The sequence below is a fragment of the Electrona antarctica genome (genome assembly GCF_951216825.1).
Source record: "Electrona antarctica genome assembly, chromosome: 12".
Taxonomy (NCBI): domain Eukaryota; kingdom Metazoa; phylum Chordata; class Actinopteri; order Myctophiformes; family Myctophidae; genus Electrona; species Electrona antarctica.
The window spans coordinates 2,928,605-2,948,981 of record NC_136793.1 but is presented as its reverse complement, the minus strand read 5'-3'; the positions used below and the strand labels follow the sequence as shown (position 1 = coordinate 2,948,981).

Below are 20,377 nucleotides of genomic sequence, written 5' to 3'. Positions count from 1 at the left end.
AACGCGTTGCGAGCTTGTAGATCAGCTATTTTCGGGGTGCAACCCAGCACTCTTTAGCTAGTGGAGATGCTGGTGTAACGACATGGATTTCTAAACAAATTTGTTCAACGCAAAATGGCACAGAAGACACAGAGGAGACAGACAGCTGTCTCACACTGTAGACAAAAAACAAAACAAATAAATAGTTTTTTTTCTTTTTTCAAAAGGGCACATTGCTGTCCAGAGGGCAGGTGGTGCTCTAGCACCCCCTGGTGTCTATCTGTGCACGCCACTGACAGACTGTGTTGTTATTTTGTTTGTTTTGTTTTTTCTCCGGGACGGGCGGACGGACAGACGGAGACGGACAGTATTTCAGTGTCTTTTGGAGCAGGGATCTTTTGGAGCAGGGATCTATTGGAGCAGGGATCTATCGTCTCTACTATTAACACCATATGTTCATGCTTGCTTGCTAGAGATAGACTGTCCTTCCGTCCGTCCATCCTTAATGGCACTGTCTGTCTGTCTGTCTGTCTATGTCTGTCCTTAAAGACATTGCCTGTCTGTCTGTCTGTCCGTCCTACTGTCTGTCTCTCCAACTGTCTGTCCTACCGTATGTTCTGCCGTCTGTCTGTCTGTCTGTCTGTCTGTCTGTCTGTCTGTCTGTCTGTCTGTCTGTCCTCACAAAGACTGTCCTGTCTTTAGCCCAGCATATTGAACATGTCATCCACAAACATGATTCATGTCTCCAATGTCAAGAGGACAAAATGTCTCCGATGTCAGAATGTCATGAAGGAGACAACATGTCCTTTTATTTATTTTGTCCCCCTTGCTTTGTTTTGTGTTTGTGGAGAGTGCGTTAGAGTTACCCAATCCAGACTTCCTGTTTGTGGAGAGTGCGTTAGTGTTACCCAATCCAGACTTCCTGTTTCGTACGCATCACTTCCTTCCTTCCTCTGGCTGCTGCTGGATGGCTAGTCTTCACGTCTCCACACAGCGCCTCCTAGTGTGTAGTGGCTGAAACTGGTACTACAACTAGACTAGTCGACTAGTCTGCCCAAAGCCTACAACACAGACAGACAGACAGACAGGCAGGCAGCAAGACACACAGACAGACGGGTGTACACACAGACACAGACAGACAGACAGACAGACAGACAGACAGACAGACAGATTAGAAGTGTCAGTTTCAGACAGAAAACCTCAGAGAGAAACACATACTGACTGCCATGGAGTCTTTTGTTTCCATCGTTTAATTCGCCGTTTTCGATGAACGTTTCCTCGGACAGAGAGACACGGATGACGCGTTCGGATGACGTAACCGCAAATCGATGAGTCGCACTGGCTTGCTGCTAGGGCTTCTGGGAAACTGAGGCTTGCTGCTAAGGCTACTGGGCGAGACGTCAGCCTATGGGTCGTAATGGCGGCGTCCGTGCGCTGCTGACCGTTGTTCGCTGCACTTTGTTGTTCGGGTCCGCGGGATACTTTCGGACACTTTTACGAGCGATCACAACATTTTAAGGAGGATTTTCATGAAACGGAACGATGATCGTCGTGGCGTGCTGGTTCTTCAAAAGGTTAGTGGAAACATCGGCAGGGAACGGGAGGTAAAGATTAGCTCGTTTATAACGCAGGCAAAGTGTTAATGTTTTACATCGATTCATTTTTAGATTGCGCTGTCCTACTGTACTACTGTCTACTGTACTACTGTCTACTAGATAAACAGGAAGTGGTTGGTCCATCAGTAAAAAAGGCCCCCCCCCCCCCTCGTTGACTTGAATGATAGCCGAAATCTTAACACCCTTTAATTTCGATTCCGATTCTAATTGAAACAAGCTTTATTTACGGTCGACTCTGCTCGCGTCGCTGGTCGCGTTAAAATAAATAAATAAATATCATGCATGCCTCGTGTGGTCCACGATCCTCCCGTGTTAGGATCCCTTCTGCGTGGAGCTAACCTCCAGGTTCAGGCCCGGGGTGGAGCTAACCTCCAGGTTCAGGCCCGGGGTCATTGTTTTAACCTCCAGGTTCAGGCCCGGGGTGGAGCTAACCTCCAGGTTCAGGCCCGGGGTCATTGTTTTAACCTCCAGGTTCAGGCGCGGGGTCATTGTTTTAACCTCCAGGTTCAGGCCCGGGGTGGAGCTAACCTCCAGGTTCAGGCCCGGGGTGGAGCTAACCTCCAGGTTCAGGCCCGGGGTCATTGTTTTAACCTCCAGGTTCAGGCGCGGGGTCATTGTTTTAACCTCCAGGTTCAGGCCCGGGGTCATTGTTTTAACCTCCAGGTTCAGGCGCGGGGTCATTGTTTTAACCTCCAGGTTCAGGCCCGGGGTCATTGTTTTAACCTCCAGGTTCAGGCCCGGGGTCATTGTTTTTGCCCCTTGAATAATTAAGACACCTCTCTTTAAAATACCCTGTGGCAGTTGATTGGACACAGACTGAAACAATGGTGGCACTCAATGTGTTAAATATTTGCTTTAAAGCTGAACAGAAATCATATTAATATTAAAGCAGCACACGCACGCACGCACGCACGCACGCACGCACGAACACATCATCCTTTGGTATGATTAAGTGTAAACATGCTAACAGAAACACATGTAGAGCAGACAGGCTGTCTGGTCCAGTAGTGATGACATCATCATCATCATCATCATCATCATCATCATCACAACACAACACAACAGGCGTTATTATGGATCCCACCGCAGTTCTAGGAAAGCCTCGCTGTGATTGGCCAGTAGTCTAGTCGCTGTGATTGACTGAACAATGAACTGAACACACACACACACACACACACACACACACGCATGCTAGGGCATTAACGACTTGAGATTTTTCCAAGTCGACTTGTCAGACAGTAAAGTCGAAGTTGAGTCGATTTATCGTTTTGTATGACGGGGGGGGGGGGGGGGGGGGGGGGGGGGGCTTAACAGGGGCGGGTGGAGGTGCGCGCGCTCAAATACGGAGCATGTCAAACAAAGCACTGCGCACACAGTGGCCTCTCCAATATGGCACAGTGTATGTATCATCTATAGCCTATATATGGCAAAGCGCTGATTATCAAAACATACAACTATAATAGTAAATACTAAACAGTGTGTGCGTCGCACACTGGTACACAGACCAGAAAAGAGAACACAACAGGAGAGGGGGCATCATTGGCACACAGCGCCAGCAGCAGCACAGCGCAGCACACCGGCCCGAGAACACAATACAAAATAGTGGCAGTACAGCAGCCCGACCTTCAGAACACAATATAGAAGACATAGGTCTATATATTATCATCACAGCAGCCAGCAGCAGTTTGGCACATCATCAGAATACAATCTGCATTACCTTCCACATGAACCTTCTCCTCCTCCTCCTCCTCCAACTCGATAACGTTATACGTTATCATGTTAGTTTGTTACTTATTTTCTGAGCCATGCAAATAAACAACAACCCGCACTGACCGGAGACGGAGAGGTTCATATGATGTGCCCCGCACGTAAAGCTAAACCAGAAACAGGACAGTCATTGCGTCAGCACGGATGTAGCTTCGGGAACCCAGTCAGTTTATTTCTAGCACGGAGGTGGGGGGGATATCGTTGGATAAAGTTTGGGGATAAAGTTTCCGCGCTTCTATCTGTTACTTCTCTGACACAGGGCAGTTCAAAATTCAAATTCAGCCAGTCAATAGTGGGACACCGCGCGCTGAGAGCCGCAGCTGCAGTTGGTTTTTAATTAACACTTTGACGCCATACCCCGCGTTCCCCGCATTTTAATCAAATATCCAACGCTGCCGACATTGTTTTATTACCTTTGGAGCATACGCTGAAGTATTTGCAGCTTTCAACCACGAAAATCCGGTAAAAAATGGTTCGATGGTTTGTCATGATGAGACGAGCCAGCGGCCATGACAATGCGAAACGAAACCACAGTGCAGAGCGAGTTGTAGTCCAAACAAACCCCCCCGTCCACTTGCATTGGGCTCAATTTCCCAGAAGCCCTAGCAGCCCAGATGATGACTTGATTTCCGGTTTCGTCATCATAACGCGACGGCCTCGTCATCAGGTCCCGGATAAATGCGCTGTTTCTTTTTAATTATTTTAAAACAGAGAATTAAACGCATTAAACAAATAGCGGGAATAGCGTATTATGCAGCGGCGGAACACTGGATCAAACAATTAGCGGCAAGCAAACTGTTAAGTGAATGCAATGCAAACTAATAGGCGAGTGCGCTCCGGTGCTCCGGTGCTCCGGTGCCTCCGGTGCTCCGGTGCCTCCGGTGCTCCGGTGCGCTCCGGTGCTCCGGTGCCTCCGGTGCCTCCGGTGCTCCGGTGCCTCCGGTGCTCCGGTGCGCTCCGGTGCATATGCAAAGGGAAATAATGACTTCTGTCCGTCACAATAATCAATGCTACAGTTTGAATTAAACACACAGAGCAAAAAATATGATATGGGGATTTTTTTGTTTTACTTTTGACTTCTCCTAATCTGAATCGACTTGTGTTAATGAAATCGATAAATCGATTTTTTAGTGAATGCCCTAACGCACTCACACATCGCCCAACCTTAACACACACACACACACACACACAACAGGAGGTCACACGGGTGTCTCATAAAGGTCAAAGTTCATCAGAATATGTAATTGATAACTATGTAGATCAGATAAAGATAAATAACTATGTCGATCAGATAGTTTTCATTGGGAGTACATGGAGATTACAGTAGGTTAGATATTAGACATAATATGTAGTTTGTATTTAGTTCGTATGTAGTTCATAAATACAATTAAGTAGAGGTCATAGCATTAGCACCTTTAGCATTGCTGTAGGTCATTTGTAGGTCATAGCATTAGCATTGCTGTAGGTCATATGTAGGTCAATAGCATTAGCACCTTTAGCATTGCTGTAGGTCATTTGTAGGTCATAGCATTAGCACCTTTAGCATTGCTGTAGGTCATATGTAGGTCAATAGCATTAGCACCGTTAGCATTGCTGTAGGTCATATGAAGGTCATAGCATTAGCACCTTTAGCATTGCTGTAGGTCATATGAAGGTCATAGCATTAGCACCTTTAGCATTGCTGTAGGTCATATGTAGGTCATAGCATTAGCACCTTTAGCATTGCTGTAGGTCATATGTAGGTCAATAGCATTAGCACCTTTAGCATTGCTGTAGGTCATATGTAGGTCATAGCATTAGCACCTTTAGCATTGCTGTAGGTCATATGTAGGTCATAGCATTAGCACCTTTAGCATTGCTGTAGGTCATATGTAGGTCATAGCATTAGCACCTTTAGCATTGCCGTCCAGGAACACCTTGATGTAGGACGTGGGGACGTATCCCTCCTCCTCGGGGTTCCTGCGGACTCGGGTCCAGCCGTCTCCTTTGTCTTCCTCCACCACGGAAAGTAGTTCCCCCTCCGCCATGGAGATGGTGCCTTCGTTCTGACCTGGAACAATACACATTATTAAAGATGGAGAGCAATTTTAGTATTTTTCCAGTTTTTCATGTGTCTATGAGGTGACAGTACTTCATTAGACACCCTGGAGTCGTTTCCATGTGTCTATGAGGTGACAGTACTTCATTAGACACCCTGGAGTCGTTTTCATGTGTCTATGAGGTGACAGTACTTCATTAGACACCCTGGAGTCGTTTTCATGTGTCTATGAGGTGACAGTACTTCATTAGACACCCTGGAGTCGTTTTCATGTGTCTATGAGGTGACAGTACTTCATTAGACACCCTGGAGTCGTTTTCATGTGTCTATGAGGTGACAGTACTTCATTAGACACCCTGGAGTCATTTTTATGTGCAATGGTGTATTAACTTTGTATTTAGGGTTTCTTCCTGGAGGCTGAACCCTTGACAGTCAAACGGGCCAATGAAATAAACAGTAATATAGTGACATCACACTATCAGCCCCTCCCCTAATCTCTCCTCTTTTATCATACAACTACAGCTGTGGGTGTGGCTTCAGTTCAGGTGGATAAAAACAACATTTTAACAAATACTGTACACTTATTTGAAATAATTATACATCCTTATATAACAATAAGACCTGATGATCATGTTTTAGGGTGGAAAGAAATCGCGGCACTCCATCTTTAAATATGACATTATTGTTGTTGTTGTTGTATATTAACAATTCTGGTGCTACTGAATCTTTCAGAATAATGGTGCTAGAGTGCCGGCCGGATCAGGATTTTACTCTGGCACAGTATGACTGTACCTGTGAACTGTACCTGTGAAGGGGTACAGTACTGTAGTATGACTGTACCTGTGAAGGGGTACAGTAAGTACTGTAGTATGACTGTACCTGTGAAGGGGTACAGTACTGTAGTATGACTGTACCTGTGAAGGGGTACAGTAAGTACTGTAGTATGACTGTACCTGTGAAGGGGTACAGTACTGTAGTATGACTGTACCTGTGAAGGGGTACAGTACTGTAGTATGACTGTACCTGTGAAGGGGTACAGTACTGTAGTATGACTGTACCTGTGAAGGGGTACAGTACTGTAGTATTACTGTACCTGTGAAGGGGTACAGTAAGTACTATAGTATGACTGTACCTGTGAAGGGGTACAGTAAGTACTGTAGTATGACTGTACCTGTGAAGGGGTAAAGTACTGTAGTATGACTGTACCTGTGAAGGGGTACAGTACTGTAGTATGACTGTACCTGTGAAGGGGTACAGTACTGTAGTATGACTGTACCTGTGAAGGGGTAAAGTACTGTAGTATGACTGTACCTGTGAAGGGGTACAGTACTGTAGTATGACTGTACCTGTGAAGGGGTACAGTACTGTAGTATGACTGTACCTGTGAAGGGGTACAGTAAGTACTGTAGTATGACTGTACCTGTGAAGGGGTAAAGTACTGTAGTATGACTGTACCTGTGAAGGGGTACAGTAAGTACTGTAGTATGACTGTACCTGTGAAGGGGTACAGTACTGTAGTATGACTGTACCTGTGAAGGGGTACAGTAAGTACTGTAGTATGACTGTACCTGTGAAGGGGTACAGTACTGTAGTATGACTGTACCTGTGAAGGGGTACAGTACTGTAGTATGACTGTACCTGTGAAGGGGTACAGTACTGTAGTATGACTGTACCTGTGAAGGGGTACAGTACTGTAGTATTACTGTACCTGTGAAGGGGTACAGTAAGTACTATAGTATGACTGTACCTGTGAAGGGGTACAGTAAGTACTGTAGTATGACTGTACCTGTGAAGGGGTAAAGTACTGTAGTATGACTGTACCTGTGAAGGGGTACAGTACTGTAGTATGACTGTACCTGTGAAGGGGTACAGTACTGTAGTATGACTGTACCTGTGAAGGGGTACAGTACTGTAGTATGACTGTACCTGTGAAGGGGTACAGGGACTTGCAGGTGCCGATAGACGGTAGAGGCTCCTCATCGTCAAAGTCGTCGTCAAACTCAGAGCTACGAGTTTTGAAATGATGCTCCGTAGCCGGGTCTTCTGTGTAGCTGCCGTCAGGACTGCAGGCAGGCAGACAGACAGACAGACAGACAGACAGACAGACAGACAGACAGACAGACAGACAGAACAATTTTGAGTCTTTTCTTCAGTACAGTATAAGTGACTCTTTTTCATACAGATACGGAGAGAGACACGCGGGAATGTCCGTCGGGATCGGGAGTCGAACCGCCCTTGGCTGTGGCTCAGCTGCCTAGGGGCCCCTAGGCCGTGGCTCAGCTGCCTAGGGGCCCCTAGGCCGTGGCTCAGCTGCCTAGGGGCCCCTAGGCCGTGGCTCAGCTGCCTAGGGGCCCCTAGGCCGTGGCTCAGCTGCCTAGGGGCCCCTATGCTGTGGCGCAGCTGCCTAGGGGCCCCTAGGCCGTGGCTCAGCTGCCTAGGGGCCCCTAGGCCATGGCTCAGCTGCCTAGGGGCCCCTAGGCCATGGCTCAGCTGCCTAGGGGCCCCTAGGCCATGGCTCAGCTGCCTAGGGGCCCCTAGGCAGCTGAGCCATGGCCTAGGGGGGCCTAGGGGCCCGGACGGGACCAATACCGCTCTTTTACTTCAGTGGTTCCCAAAGTGGGGTCCGGGGACCCCTAGGGGTCCTTGAGAGAGTTCCAGGGGGGGGGGTACGAACAGCAAAAAATTCCCGAGATTCCTTGCGAAGCCCCGCCCCCCCGAGGAAGCATTAGCGTGCGTCACAGAGCACATTTTCGGGTCTGATAAGTCCCGGAAAAGATGCGCTGTGATTGGCCAGTAGTCACTTGAGTGGCAGCGTGACGTAGTGTGCCGTCCACTCTTCCGGCGTACCAGTGTAAATTATTCCACCCTCCCGTCAACACAGGCCACATTTGTTGTATTTTTCCAGTTTTTCATGTGTCTATGAGGTGACAGTACTTCATTAGACACCCTGGAGTCATTTTTATGTGCACTGATGTATTCCCTTTGTATTTAGGGTTTCTTCCTGGAGGCTGAACCCTTGACAGTCAAACGTGCCAATGAAAAAAACAGTAATATAGTGACATCACATTGTCAGCCCCTCCCCTAACCCCTCCCCCTTTATCATACAACTACAGCTGTGGGTGCGGCTTAAGTTCAGGTGGATCACCACCCATCACCACCCACCAGGCAAACCAGGTGGATCACCACCCATCACCACCCACCAGGCAAACCAGGTGGATCACCACCCATCACCACCCACCAGGCAAACCAGGTGGATCACCACCCATCACCACCACCAGGGGGTGACATTCAGGTGGATCACCACCCATCACCACCCACCAGGGGGTGACATTCAGGTGGATCACCACCCATCACCACCACCAGGGGGTGACATTGGGGTGGATCACCACCCATCACCACCCACCAGGGGGTGACATTCAGGTGGATCACCACCCATCACCACCACCAGGGGGTGACATTCAGGTGGATCACCACCCATCACCACCACCAGGGGGTGACATTTTAACCAATACTGTAGGGGAGAACGGGGTAAGTTGTCCTGGAAGCAAAATGAGATGGAAGTCAAATCTAATGATCTACCCATATTTCAGGATGTCTTCTATCAATTGAAATGATGAGTAAGCATCTATGACATGGTCATGTGGCTCAATTTGCCCCAGGTAAGGGGTAAGTTGATCCAAGTCGAGGGGCAAGTCGAACCACATGATATTTTAATGTTAAAAGCTTAAACTTGAACAGATAATGTATTCACTTATCAATAATAATAATAGAATAACAGTTTTCCCTTTTGCAAATAGTCTTATTTATTTGTTTATTTGTTATTTTACAATATTAAGACAATTAAATAAAGTTTGTTATTCAGAACCTTATGCAATATTGTTAATACAATATTGCAAACTTCTCTTAAATGAGTATGTACATGCAAATTAAAGGTCATTCAGTATAATTTGAGTAGCAAAGACTTAATAAAAAATATGAATAGTGATTCCCATTGACTCAATTTACCCCCGGACATTGGTTAATTTTACCCCAGCCACCATTTAGAAAACAATGACTAGAATAAGCTACTTCAGACAATTGAATTGCTAAATGATTCACATGGTTCTATCCATTGGCAAACCATCAACGTGTATGATATTACATTTTAGACCTAGGTACATTTTGCTTTGTATAACAGTCATTGTCTCCACCAGGCCGAAGGCATGGGGAGAGAGTATGTTTTGCACTCCGTCCGTCCGTCCGTTTGTCCGTGTGTGTGTGTCCGTCCGTCCATCCGTCCTTCCGTCTGTGAACAGCTAATCTCCGGCACCGTCAACCCGGTCGATGCCAGATTTTGCACACACACTCCCTGGATGCCAACGATGAACCTCTGCCCCAAAATTTCCAGAACGGCCTGTTATAGCACCACCAGAAGGCCGCTTTGTGCAAAACAAGTTTTTGGACAGTACACCTACAGATTTGGTCCAAACATCACGCGAATTGGTACACAGTCTCTCTAGAGCCATTCAACTAAACGGGTGTTTCAGATTTCTCAGACTCCATCCTGATTGGCTAAGATTGGCTTCCAAAGTTCGCAGGAGTGCTCAGTTTCAAACAAAATGCTGCAAATCATGAACACATCGTGTGATATCCGTGAAATTGTGCACGCACATTCCCACTAGGCCGAGGAAGAAATGCCACATGAACATTTTCAACTCAGCCTCATGGTGGCGCTATAACTGGCCAAAAAGTGTTTTTACCTCTAACTGCACGGATCTGTGGATAACTTTGTATGCCAACTCCCTAGAAGCCAAGGAAAAACCTTTGCCTGGAATTTTTCACATCTGCTCTTTATAGCGCCACCAGGAGGCCGACATATGTTAAACACATTTTCTAATATTACTCCTTAAGATTTTATCCAAATTTCACGCAAATCGGTACACATGCTCTCCATAGTCATGTGAACAAGACGGGTTTGTTTGATTTCTCATAATCCACCCTCATTGGCTACAATTGGCTTCTAAACTTTTCAGGAGTAGCCCGCCTTGTACCTGTTTTGTACAAATCGCCACAACTACTAAACGCAGCGTCCGATTGTGGTGAAACTGTGCATGCATATTCCCACTAGGAAGAAATGCCACTTGACAGTTTTCAAATCAGCCTCATGGTGGCGCTACAACAGGCCAAGCCGTGTCACTCACACACACACACACACACACACACACACACACACACACACACACACACACACACACACACACACACACACACACACACACACACACACACACACACACACACACACACACACACACACACACACACACACACACACACACACACGTTTATATTGCTCCTAAACATTTTGCCAAGCATCACACACACACTTTTTCTAGTTTTACATGATTTACTTTGACCGACAAAAAACAGTTTTTTGTGTAAAAGAATGTTTTCTAACTTTCCCCATGTGCTTCCCAACTTCACAGCCAGGTGTAAATTATGGATGCTTACTAGATTTAAGGTCACATGGTGACCTGATCTAGATAAAAAGGGTGGTTCAACTTAAACGCTGGCTCATCTTAACCCCGTTCTCCCCTACACTTTTTTGAAAAAAATATTCCTCCTTATATAACAATAAAACCGGAGGATCATGTTTTTTTTAGTATAATATCTATGGGTACGGATATGTCCGTAGATGGCAATGAAAGGGTTTCCCCACCTCTCCCTGCTGGCTGGTCCCTGGTGCTGGCTGAGGTGGTCCAGTTGGTTGAGGCTGCTGCTGCCTGGCGTCGTGACGTGGGACTCGAACCCTCCACCTCCTCCTCCCCCGCTTTGCCTTCTGCCGCCCTGCTCCGCTAGCCGGCTGTCTGCCTCCGCTAGCCAACCCTGCACGCACGCACGCAGGCACGCACACACACACACACACCCACACACACGTTCAGCCACACGCAAACAGCGTTTTCGGCCACTCAAACAGAGGTTTTTGGAAACTGATAAATAGGTGAAGATTTTCCAAAATATCCGGATCAGTGGAGCTGTGTAGTCGTGTGAAACGGAGCTTTTGAGAAACGATGATGTCACCGCTCATTAGCGCATATCATTCTTACTATAATATAGGTGAGAAAATGAGAAATGCGTGCGTGCTGATGTGCGTGTGTGCGTGCGTGCATGCGTGTGTGCGTGCGTGTGTGTGTGTGTGTGTGTGCGTGCGTCTGTGTGTACCTGGTGTCTGTGCAGGTCTCTCTGCAGTCGGTCCAGGTTCAGAGACACCTCCTCCAGTCTGGGTTCCAGACTACTGGGGTCCCCCATCCCTACGGTCCGCTCATACACCTCACGCATCTTCAGGAGGGCATCTCTGCACGCACGCACACGCACGCACAAATGCGCTCACACACGTACACGTACACGCACGCGCGCGCACACACACACACACACACACACACACACACACACACACACACACACACACACACACACACACAGACACACACACACAATGTGTTAACTCTTTGAGCGTTTCAAGGATTTCTATATAGTAGGTAGACTTCTCTATGGCCAGAATGGCGTTTTTGAATGATTTATTGAAAATTCTCTGTTGTGAATGTGTGACAACGAAAGACCTTCAGAGAAAGCTTGACTTGTCTGCTTCCAGGAAAAAAATGAACTGAGTTGATAAAATGTTTAGTTCTTGTGTTGGAAGCCATTTAAAAGAGCCTGCATTTACACTGTTTCTGTTTCTAGGACAACCAAAAAAAGTTATGCCCGGTTGAAGTTTTATTTTCTAAATAACTTTTTTTCTGCTGGGCATACATAGCCATGCAATATCTCATTTTAAAGGGTGAGTTGTCTAGTTCAATTAAAATAAAATAAAAAGTTTCTCACATGTACCACTGTAGATATTTTGCCATCTATAAATAGCATGGTCAGTCATGATCAATCTGACCTATCCAGCTAAAAGTCCCCATAGCTCTGAAATTGGAACATCATATAAACTCAATTCTTTTTTGGGGTAAAATTAGACATTCTAACGCACATTTTGATATATACCATGTTTACATAGTCTTACCAGTACCTTGTCTATTCATGCATGTATCTCAAAAACCTGTTATGAAGAAACACAGTTTTGATAAAAAACACATCCAAGGACATTGTTTTGATATGACTTGGTGCCCATGATATGTATCAAAATATAGACTTGAATGTATACTGTATTATAAAAAAGAAATTGAGTTATTACCGTTACAGAGTAAATCACAGTTGAAACTTGCTTAGTCATATACAATAAACCTCACAATAGTGAACAAAATAGTCATGACAGGTCTAACTCATTGTAAAAGCGTCTTTTATTTTTTACGACTACTAACATAATAAAATGATAAATATTACAGAAAATAAATAGGCCTACATACAAAACAGTTACTCCTCCCCTAGCTCTGATCCATAGCTCTAAATGCGCATTTAGAGCTATGGATCAGAGCTACTCCTCCCAAATGTCCCCAAACCCAGTCCTTGACGGTGTGTGTGTGTGAGTTAACCTGACTCCGCCATATGGGGCAGCAGAGTGTACACTGTGTTCCCCCCTCCTGCTCCCATCTGGGAACTCTCAGGCAGACTTGATGCCCGGCCACAAAACGGCCTGGCCAATCAGCAGCAGCTTCTAGCAACTTCTAGCAGCAGCTTCTAGCTTCTACTAGCTGCTGCTGATTGGCCAGGCCGTTTTGTGAGCAACTTCGCTTCTAGCTGCTGCTGATTGGCCAGGCCGTTTTGTGGCCGGGCATCAAGTCTGCCTGAGAGTTCCCAGATGGGAGCAGGAGGGGGGAACCCAGTGTACTCTCTGCTGCCCCATCTGGCGGAGTCAGGTTATGTGTGAGTAGGCTAAATAAAAAAAACACCCAAAAACTGCCCCCCCTGAAATGAATGAATGAATGAATCCGGTTCAGTGTCGGAGAACGCCATCGCAGTCTTGACTCTTCATCCTCCTCCTCCTCCTCCTCATCTGATGCCAGTTCTAAATATATAAAAAGAAATAAACATTTTAGCTGTAGTCAGTGCACGCTACTATTACATGGCGTTTTACCCGGCTGCTGGCGATCAATGATTTTATTGTGCAGTGTCTTTGTGGGCCGAGTCGTGGCATGACAAATACAAATAGATGCTTGTATAAGTAGTATCACGATAAAATAATATGGCAACGTTAGAATGAAACACCAATGAGTGATCGGTGGTAATGTAGCTAGCTGCCCAGGGTATATCCAGCACCATTGCGTCGCAATCATCCAGCAACATTGGTACTGGCTATTGCCCGGGCTTGTGGCCCGGCCAATAGCCAGTACCATTTGTGCAGTGTTTGTTAGCAACTACTACTAGCCAACAGCCAGTGGAATGTGGTGACGTGATGGTGCTGGATATACGCTGGGCAGCTACATTACACGCGATCACTCATTGGTGGTGTCATTCTAACGTCGCCATATTATTTTATCGTGATACTAATTATACAAACATCTATTTGTATGCCACGATGCCACGATTCGGCCCACAAAGACACAGTACAATACATTCATTTGATCAGATGTTTTTGTTAGCTACGTCGATCACCTATAGTACCGACCCTTGTTATATATTCTCCGACTATGCATGTCACGATGACTAAACCAGTTAGATCTATCCATATATGGTTCTACCACATCTATCTGATATCAGCACTAGGTCGGCTCGGGCCAAATATAGGGATCGTCTTACTAGACATGTCATATTAGGGCATTTTCGAATACAATAAAATTACCTTTTAGCGAAGGCATCAGCCTTGGTGGTAACTCCGGTGGGGAGAAGAAAAAACATTGCACGTGTAATCCGCGAGGGTGGATGTTGCAGCCCGGCCAACGGTCTGGGACTGGAGAATGCCACTGGACACGGATGGATCATTTTTCAGATTGTTTTTTTTGCGGCGACTGCAAACCTGGCTGAAAAACTCTTCCTCCAGTGCCCACCTCGGAGGAGTCAACCAACCCCCCTGTTCACTGGGGGCTGGGCGTCAGTTTCCAATAGGAAAGCATACACGTGTGTCACGTGACACGGGAATTCTGGGAAATGTAGTTGATATTTATGCTCAATACTATATACAGAGGTGCGGACCGAATTAATATATTGGTATTAATAAAAAAAGAGAACTACGGAAAATCACGTACAGGGCAGAAAAGACTAATTCAAAACTCCACGTGTTTTCCAGTAGTAATCTGTCTAAGGGTTAAGAGTATAATTCTAGTGAATTATTCATATTATTAGTTGTAGTACAGGCAGGGTGTCTATAAAGTATCTTCACAATTTAAAACTAAATTATTACAAAGCCAAAATAAGATTTCTTAATCACATTTTGTTTTTGTTTAGAGATAAAGGTCTATATAAATGTTTAGAGATAAAGGTCTATATAAATGTTTTGTTTAGAGATAAAGGTCTATATAAATGTTTAGAGATAAAGGCCTATATAAATGTTCAGAGATAAAGGTCTATATAAATGTTTAGAGATAAAGGTCTATATAAATGTTTTGTTTAGAGATAAAGGTCTATAGAAATGTTTAGAGATAAAGGCCTATATAAATGTTTAGAGATAAAGGCCTATATAAATGTTTAGAGATAAAGTCGCTCTGGATTAAGAGCGTCTGCTAAATGCCTAAATTGTAAAGGCCTATATAAATGTTTAGAGATAAAGGTCTATATAAATGTTTAGAGATAAAGGCCTATATAAATGTTTAGAGATAAAGGTCTATATAAATGTTTAGAGATAAAGGCCTATATAAATGTTTAGAGATAAAGGCCTATATAAATGTTTAGAGATAAAGGTCTATATAAATGTTTAGAGATAAAGGTCTATATAAATGTTTAGAGATAAAGGTCTATATAAATGTTTAGAGATAAAGGCCTATATAAATGTTTAGAGATAAAGGCCTATATAAATGTTTAGAGATAAAGGTCTATATAAATGTTTAGAGATAAATGTCTATATAAATGTTTAGAGATAAAGGTCTATATAAATGTTTAGAGATAAAGGCCTATATAAATGTTTAGAGATAAAGGCCTATATAAATGTTTAGAGATAAAGGTCTATATAAATGTTTAGAGATAAAGGCCTATAGAAATGTTTAGAGATAAAGCCCTATATAAATGTTTAGAGATAAAGGTCTATATAAATGTTTAGAGATAAAGGCCTGTATAAATGTTTAGAGATAAAGGCCTATATAAATGTTTAGAGATAAAGGCCTATATAAATGTTTAGAGATAAAGGCCTATATAAATGTTTAGAGATAAAGGCCTATATAAATGTTTAGAGATAAAGGCCTATATATATGTTTAGAGATAAAGGCCTATATAAATGTTTAGATAAAGGCCTATAGAAATGTTTAGAGATAAAGGCCTATATAAATGTTTAGAGATAAAGGCCTATAGAAATGTTTAGAGATAAAGGCCTAAAGAAATGTTTTGTTTAGAGATAAAGGCCTATAGAAATGTTTAGAGATAAAGGCCTAAAGAAATGTTTTGTTTAGAGATAAAGGTCTATATAAATGTTTAGAGATAAAGGTCTATATAAATGTTTAGAGATAAAGGCCTATAGAAATGTTTATAGATAAAGGTCTATATAAATGTTTAGAGATAAAGGTCTATATAAATGTTTAGAGATAAAGGCCTATAGAAATGTTTAGAGATAAAGGTCTATCAAAATGTTTAGAGATAAAGGTCTATATAAATGTTTAGAGATAAAGGCCTAAATAAATGTTTTGTTTAGAGATAAAGGTATATATAAATGTTTAGAGATAAAGGCCTAAATAAATGTTTTGTTTAGAGATAAAGGTCTATATAAATGTTTAGAGATAAAGGCCTAAATAAATGTTTTGTTTAGAGATAAAGGTCTATATAAATGTTTAGAGATAAAGGTCTATATAAATGTTTAGAGATAAAGGCCTATATAAATGTTTAGAGATAAAGGTCTATATAAATGTTTAGAGATAAAGGTCTATATAAATGTTTAGAGATAAAGGTCTATATAAATGTTTAGAGATAAAGGTCTATATAAATGTTTAGAGATAAAGGTCTATATAAATGTTTAGAGATAAAGGCCTATATAAATGTTTAGAGATAAAAGTCTATATAAATGTTTAGAGATAAAGGTCTATATAAATGTTTAGAGATAAAGGCCTATATAAATGTTTAGAGATAAAGGTCTATATAAATGTTTAGGAGATAAAGGTCTATATAAATGTTTAGAGATAAAGGCCTAAAGAAATGTTTTGTTTAAAGATAAAGGTCTATATAAATGTTTAGAGATAAAGGCCTAAAGAAATGTTTTGTTTAAAGATAAAGGTCTATATAAATGTTTAGAGATAAAGGCCTAAAGAAATGTTTTGTTTAGAGATAAAGGTCTATATAAATGTTTAGAGATAAAGGTCTATATAAATGTTTAGAGATAAAGGCCTAAATAAATGTTTTATTTAGAGATAAAAGTCTATATAAATGTTTAGAGATAAAGGTCTATATAAATGGTTAGAGATAAAAGTCTATATAAATGTTTAGAGATAAAGGCCTATATAAATGTTTAGAGATAAAGGCCTAAATAAATGTTTTGTTTAGAGATAAAGGTCTATATAAATGTTTAGAGATAAAGGTCTATATAAATGTTTAGAGATAAAGGTCTAAATAAATGTTTACAGATAAAGGCCTAAATAAATGTTTTATTTAGAGATAAAAGTCTATATAAATGTTTAGAGATAAAGGTCTATATAAATGTTTAGAGATAAAAGTCTATATAAATGTTTAGAGATAAAGGTCTATATAAATGTTTAGAGATAAAGGCCTATATAAATGTTTAGAGATAAAGGCCTAAATAAATGTTTTGTTTAGAGATAAAGGTCTATATAAATGTTTAGAGATAAAGGTCTATATAAATGTTTAGAGATAAAGGTCTATATAAATGTTTAGAGATAAAGGTCTATATAAATGTTTAGAGATAAAGGCCTATAGAAATGTTTAGAGAGAAAGGCCTATAGAAATGTTTAGAGATAAAGGCCTAAAGAAATGTTTTGTTTAGAGATAAAGGCCTATATAAATGTTTAGAGATAAAGGCCTAAAGAAATGTTTTGTTTAGAGATAAAGGTCTATATAAATGTTTAGAGATAAAGGTCTATATAAATGTTTAGAGATAAAGGCCTAAAGAAATGTTTTGTTTAGAGATAAAGGTCTATATAAATGTTTAGAGATAAAGGCCTAAAGAAATGTTTTGTTTAGAGATAAAGGTCTATATAAATGTTTAGAGATAAAGGTCTATATGAATGTTTAGAGATAAAGGTCTATATAAATGTTTAGAGATAAAGGTCTATATGAATGTTTAGAGATAAAGGTCTATATAAATGTTTAGAGATAAAGGCCTATAGAAATGTTTAGAGATAAAGGTCTAAAGGAATGTTTAGAGATAAAGGTCTATATAAATGTTTAGAGATAAAGGTCTATATAAATGTTTAGAGATAAAGGTCTATATAAATGTTTAGAGATAAAGGTCTATATAAATGTTTAGAGATAAAGGCCTATATAAATGTTTAGAGATAAAGGCCTATATCAATGTTTAGAGATAAAGGTCTATATAAATGTTTAGAGATAAAGGCCTATAGAAATGTTTTGTTTAGAGATAAAGGTCTATATAAATGTTTTGTTTAGAGATAAAGGCCTATAGAAATGTTTAGAGATAAAGGTCTATATAAATGTATAGAGATAAAGGCCTATATAAATGTTTTGTTTAGAGATACAGGTCTATATAAATGTTTAGAGATAAAGGTCTATATAAATGTTTAGAGATAAAGGTCTATATAAATGTTTAGAGATAAAGGTCTATATAAATGTTTTGTTTAGAGATAAAGGACTATATAAATGTTTAGAGATAAAGGTCTATATAAATGTATAGAGATAAAGGCCTATAGAAATGTTTTGTTTAGAGATAAAGGTCTATAGAAATGTTTAGAGATAAAGGTCTATATAAATGTTTAGAGATAAAGGTCTATATAAATGTTTAGAGATAAAGGCCTATATAAATGTTTAGAGATAAAGGCCTATAGAAATGTTTAGAGATAAAGGCCTATATAAATGTTTAGAGATAAAGGTCTATATAAATGTTTAGAGATAAAGGCCTATATAAATGTTTAGAGATAAAGGCCTATAGAAATGTTTAGAGATAAAGGCCTATATAAATGTTTAGAGATAAAGGCCTATATATATGTTTAGAGATAAAGGCCTATAGAAATGTTTAGAGATAAAGGTCTATAGAAATGTTTGGAGATAAAAGCCTATATAAATGTTTAGAGATAAAGGCCTATAGAAATGTTTAGAGATAAAGGCCTAAAGAAATGTTTTGTTTAGAGATAAAGGCCTATAGAAATGTTTAGAGATAAAGGCCTAAATAAATGTTTTGTTTAGAGATAAAGGTCTATATAAATGTTTAGAGATAAAGGTCTATATAAATGTTTAGAGATAAAGGTCTAAATAAATGTTTACAGATAAAGGCCTAAATAAATGTTTTATTTAGAGATAAAAGTCTATATAAATGTTTAGAGATAAAGGCCTATAGAAATGTTTAGAGATAAAGGTCTATAGAAATGTTTGGAGATAAAAGCCTATATAAATGTTTAGAGATAAAGGCCTATAGAAATGTTTAGAGATAAAGGCCTAAAGAAATGTTTTGTTTAGAGATAAAGGCCTATAGAAATGTTTAGAGATAAAGGCCTAAATAAATGTTTTGTTTAGAGATAAAGGTCTATATAAATGTTTAGAGATAAAGGTCTATATAAATGTTTAGAGATAAAGGCCTAAATAAATGTTTTGTTTAGAGATAAAGGTCTATATACATGTTTAGAGATAAAGGCCTCAATAAATGTTTTGTTTAGAGATAAAGGTCTATATAAATGTTTAGAGATAAAGGCCTAAATATTTTTTTTGTTTAGAGATAAAGGTCTATATAAATGTTTAGAGATAAAGGTCTATATAAATGTTTAGAGATAAAGGTCTATATAAATGTTTAGAGATAAAGGCCTATATAAATGTTTAGAGATAAAGGCCTATATATATGTTTAGAGATAAAGGGCTATAGAAATGTTTAGAGATAAAGGTCTATAGAAATGTTTAGAGATAAAGGCCTATATAAATGTTTAGAGATAAAGGCCTATAGAAATGTTTAGAGATAAAGGCCTAAAGAAATGTTTTGTTTAGAGATAAAGGCCTATATAAATGTTTAGAGATAAAGGCCTAAAGAAATGTTTTGTTTAGAGATAAAGGTCTATATAAATGTTTAGAGATAAAGGTCTATATAAATGTTTAGAGATAAAGGCCTAAATAAATGTTTTATTTAGAGATAAAAGTCTATATAAATGTTTAGAGATAAAGGTCTATATAAATGGTTAGAGATAAAAGTCTATATAAATGTTTAGAGATAAAGGTCTATATAAATGTTTAGAGATAAAGGCCTATATAAATGTTTAGAGATAAAGGCCTAAATAAATGTTTTGTTTAGAGATAAAGGTCTATATAAATGTTTAGAGATAAAGGTCTATATAAATGTTTAGAGATAAAGGTCTAAATAAATGTTTACAGATAAAGGCCTAAATAAATGTTTTATTTAGAGATAAAAGTCTATATAAATGTTTAGAGATAAAGGTCTATATAAATGTTTAGAGATAAAAGTCTATATAAATGTTTAGAGATAAAGGTCTATATAAATGTTTAGAGATAAAGGCCTATATAAATGTTTAGAGATAAAGGCCTAAATAAATGTTTTGTTTAGAGATAAAGGTCTATATAAATGTTTAGAGATAAAGGTCTATATAAATGTTTAGAGATAAAGGTCTATATAAATGTTTAGAGATAAAGGTCTATATAAATGTTTAGAGATAAAGGTCTATATAAATGTTTAGAGATAAAGGCCTATAGAAATGTTTAGAGAGAAAGGCCTATAGAAATGTTTAGAGAT

The 20,377-nt window shown here is 40.4% G+C and overlaps 1 protein-coding gene across 2 annotated transcripts in view; it reads right to left on the bottom strand.

Annotated features, from left to right (window-relative positions):
* Window positions 1-504: 504 nt before the first annotated feature.
* LOC306933424 (formin-binding protein 1-like) overlaps window positions 505-20,377 on the bottom strand; it is a 77,208-nt gene continuing 57,335 nt past the window's right edge. Inside the window, exons 14-18 of one of the 2 annotated variants that reach the window (XM_079515643.1) lie at window positions 11,602-11,734; window positions 11,099-11,265; window positions 7,327-7,463; window positions 5,254-5,412; window positions 505-1,040 (exon numbers count right to left, since the gene is read on the bottom strand). In XM_079515643.1, coding sequence (XP_079371769.1) covers window positions 1,012-1,040; window positions 5,254-5,412; window positions 7,327-7,463; window positions 11,099-11,265; window positions 11,602-11,734 — 625 coding nt within the window. In that variant the 3' untranslated portion in view covers window positions 505-1,011. Of the gene's footprint in view, window positions 1,041-5,253; window positions 5,413-7,326; window positions 7,464-10,485; window positions 10,553-11,098; window positions 11,266-11,601; window positions 11,735-20,377 lie in introns of those variants that run through there. The other variant, XM_079515644.1, reaches the window with a different exon arrangement.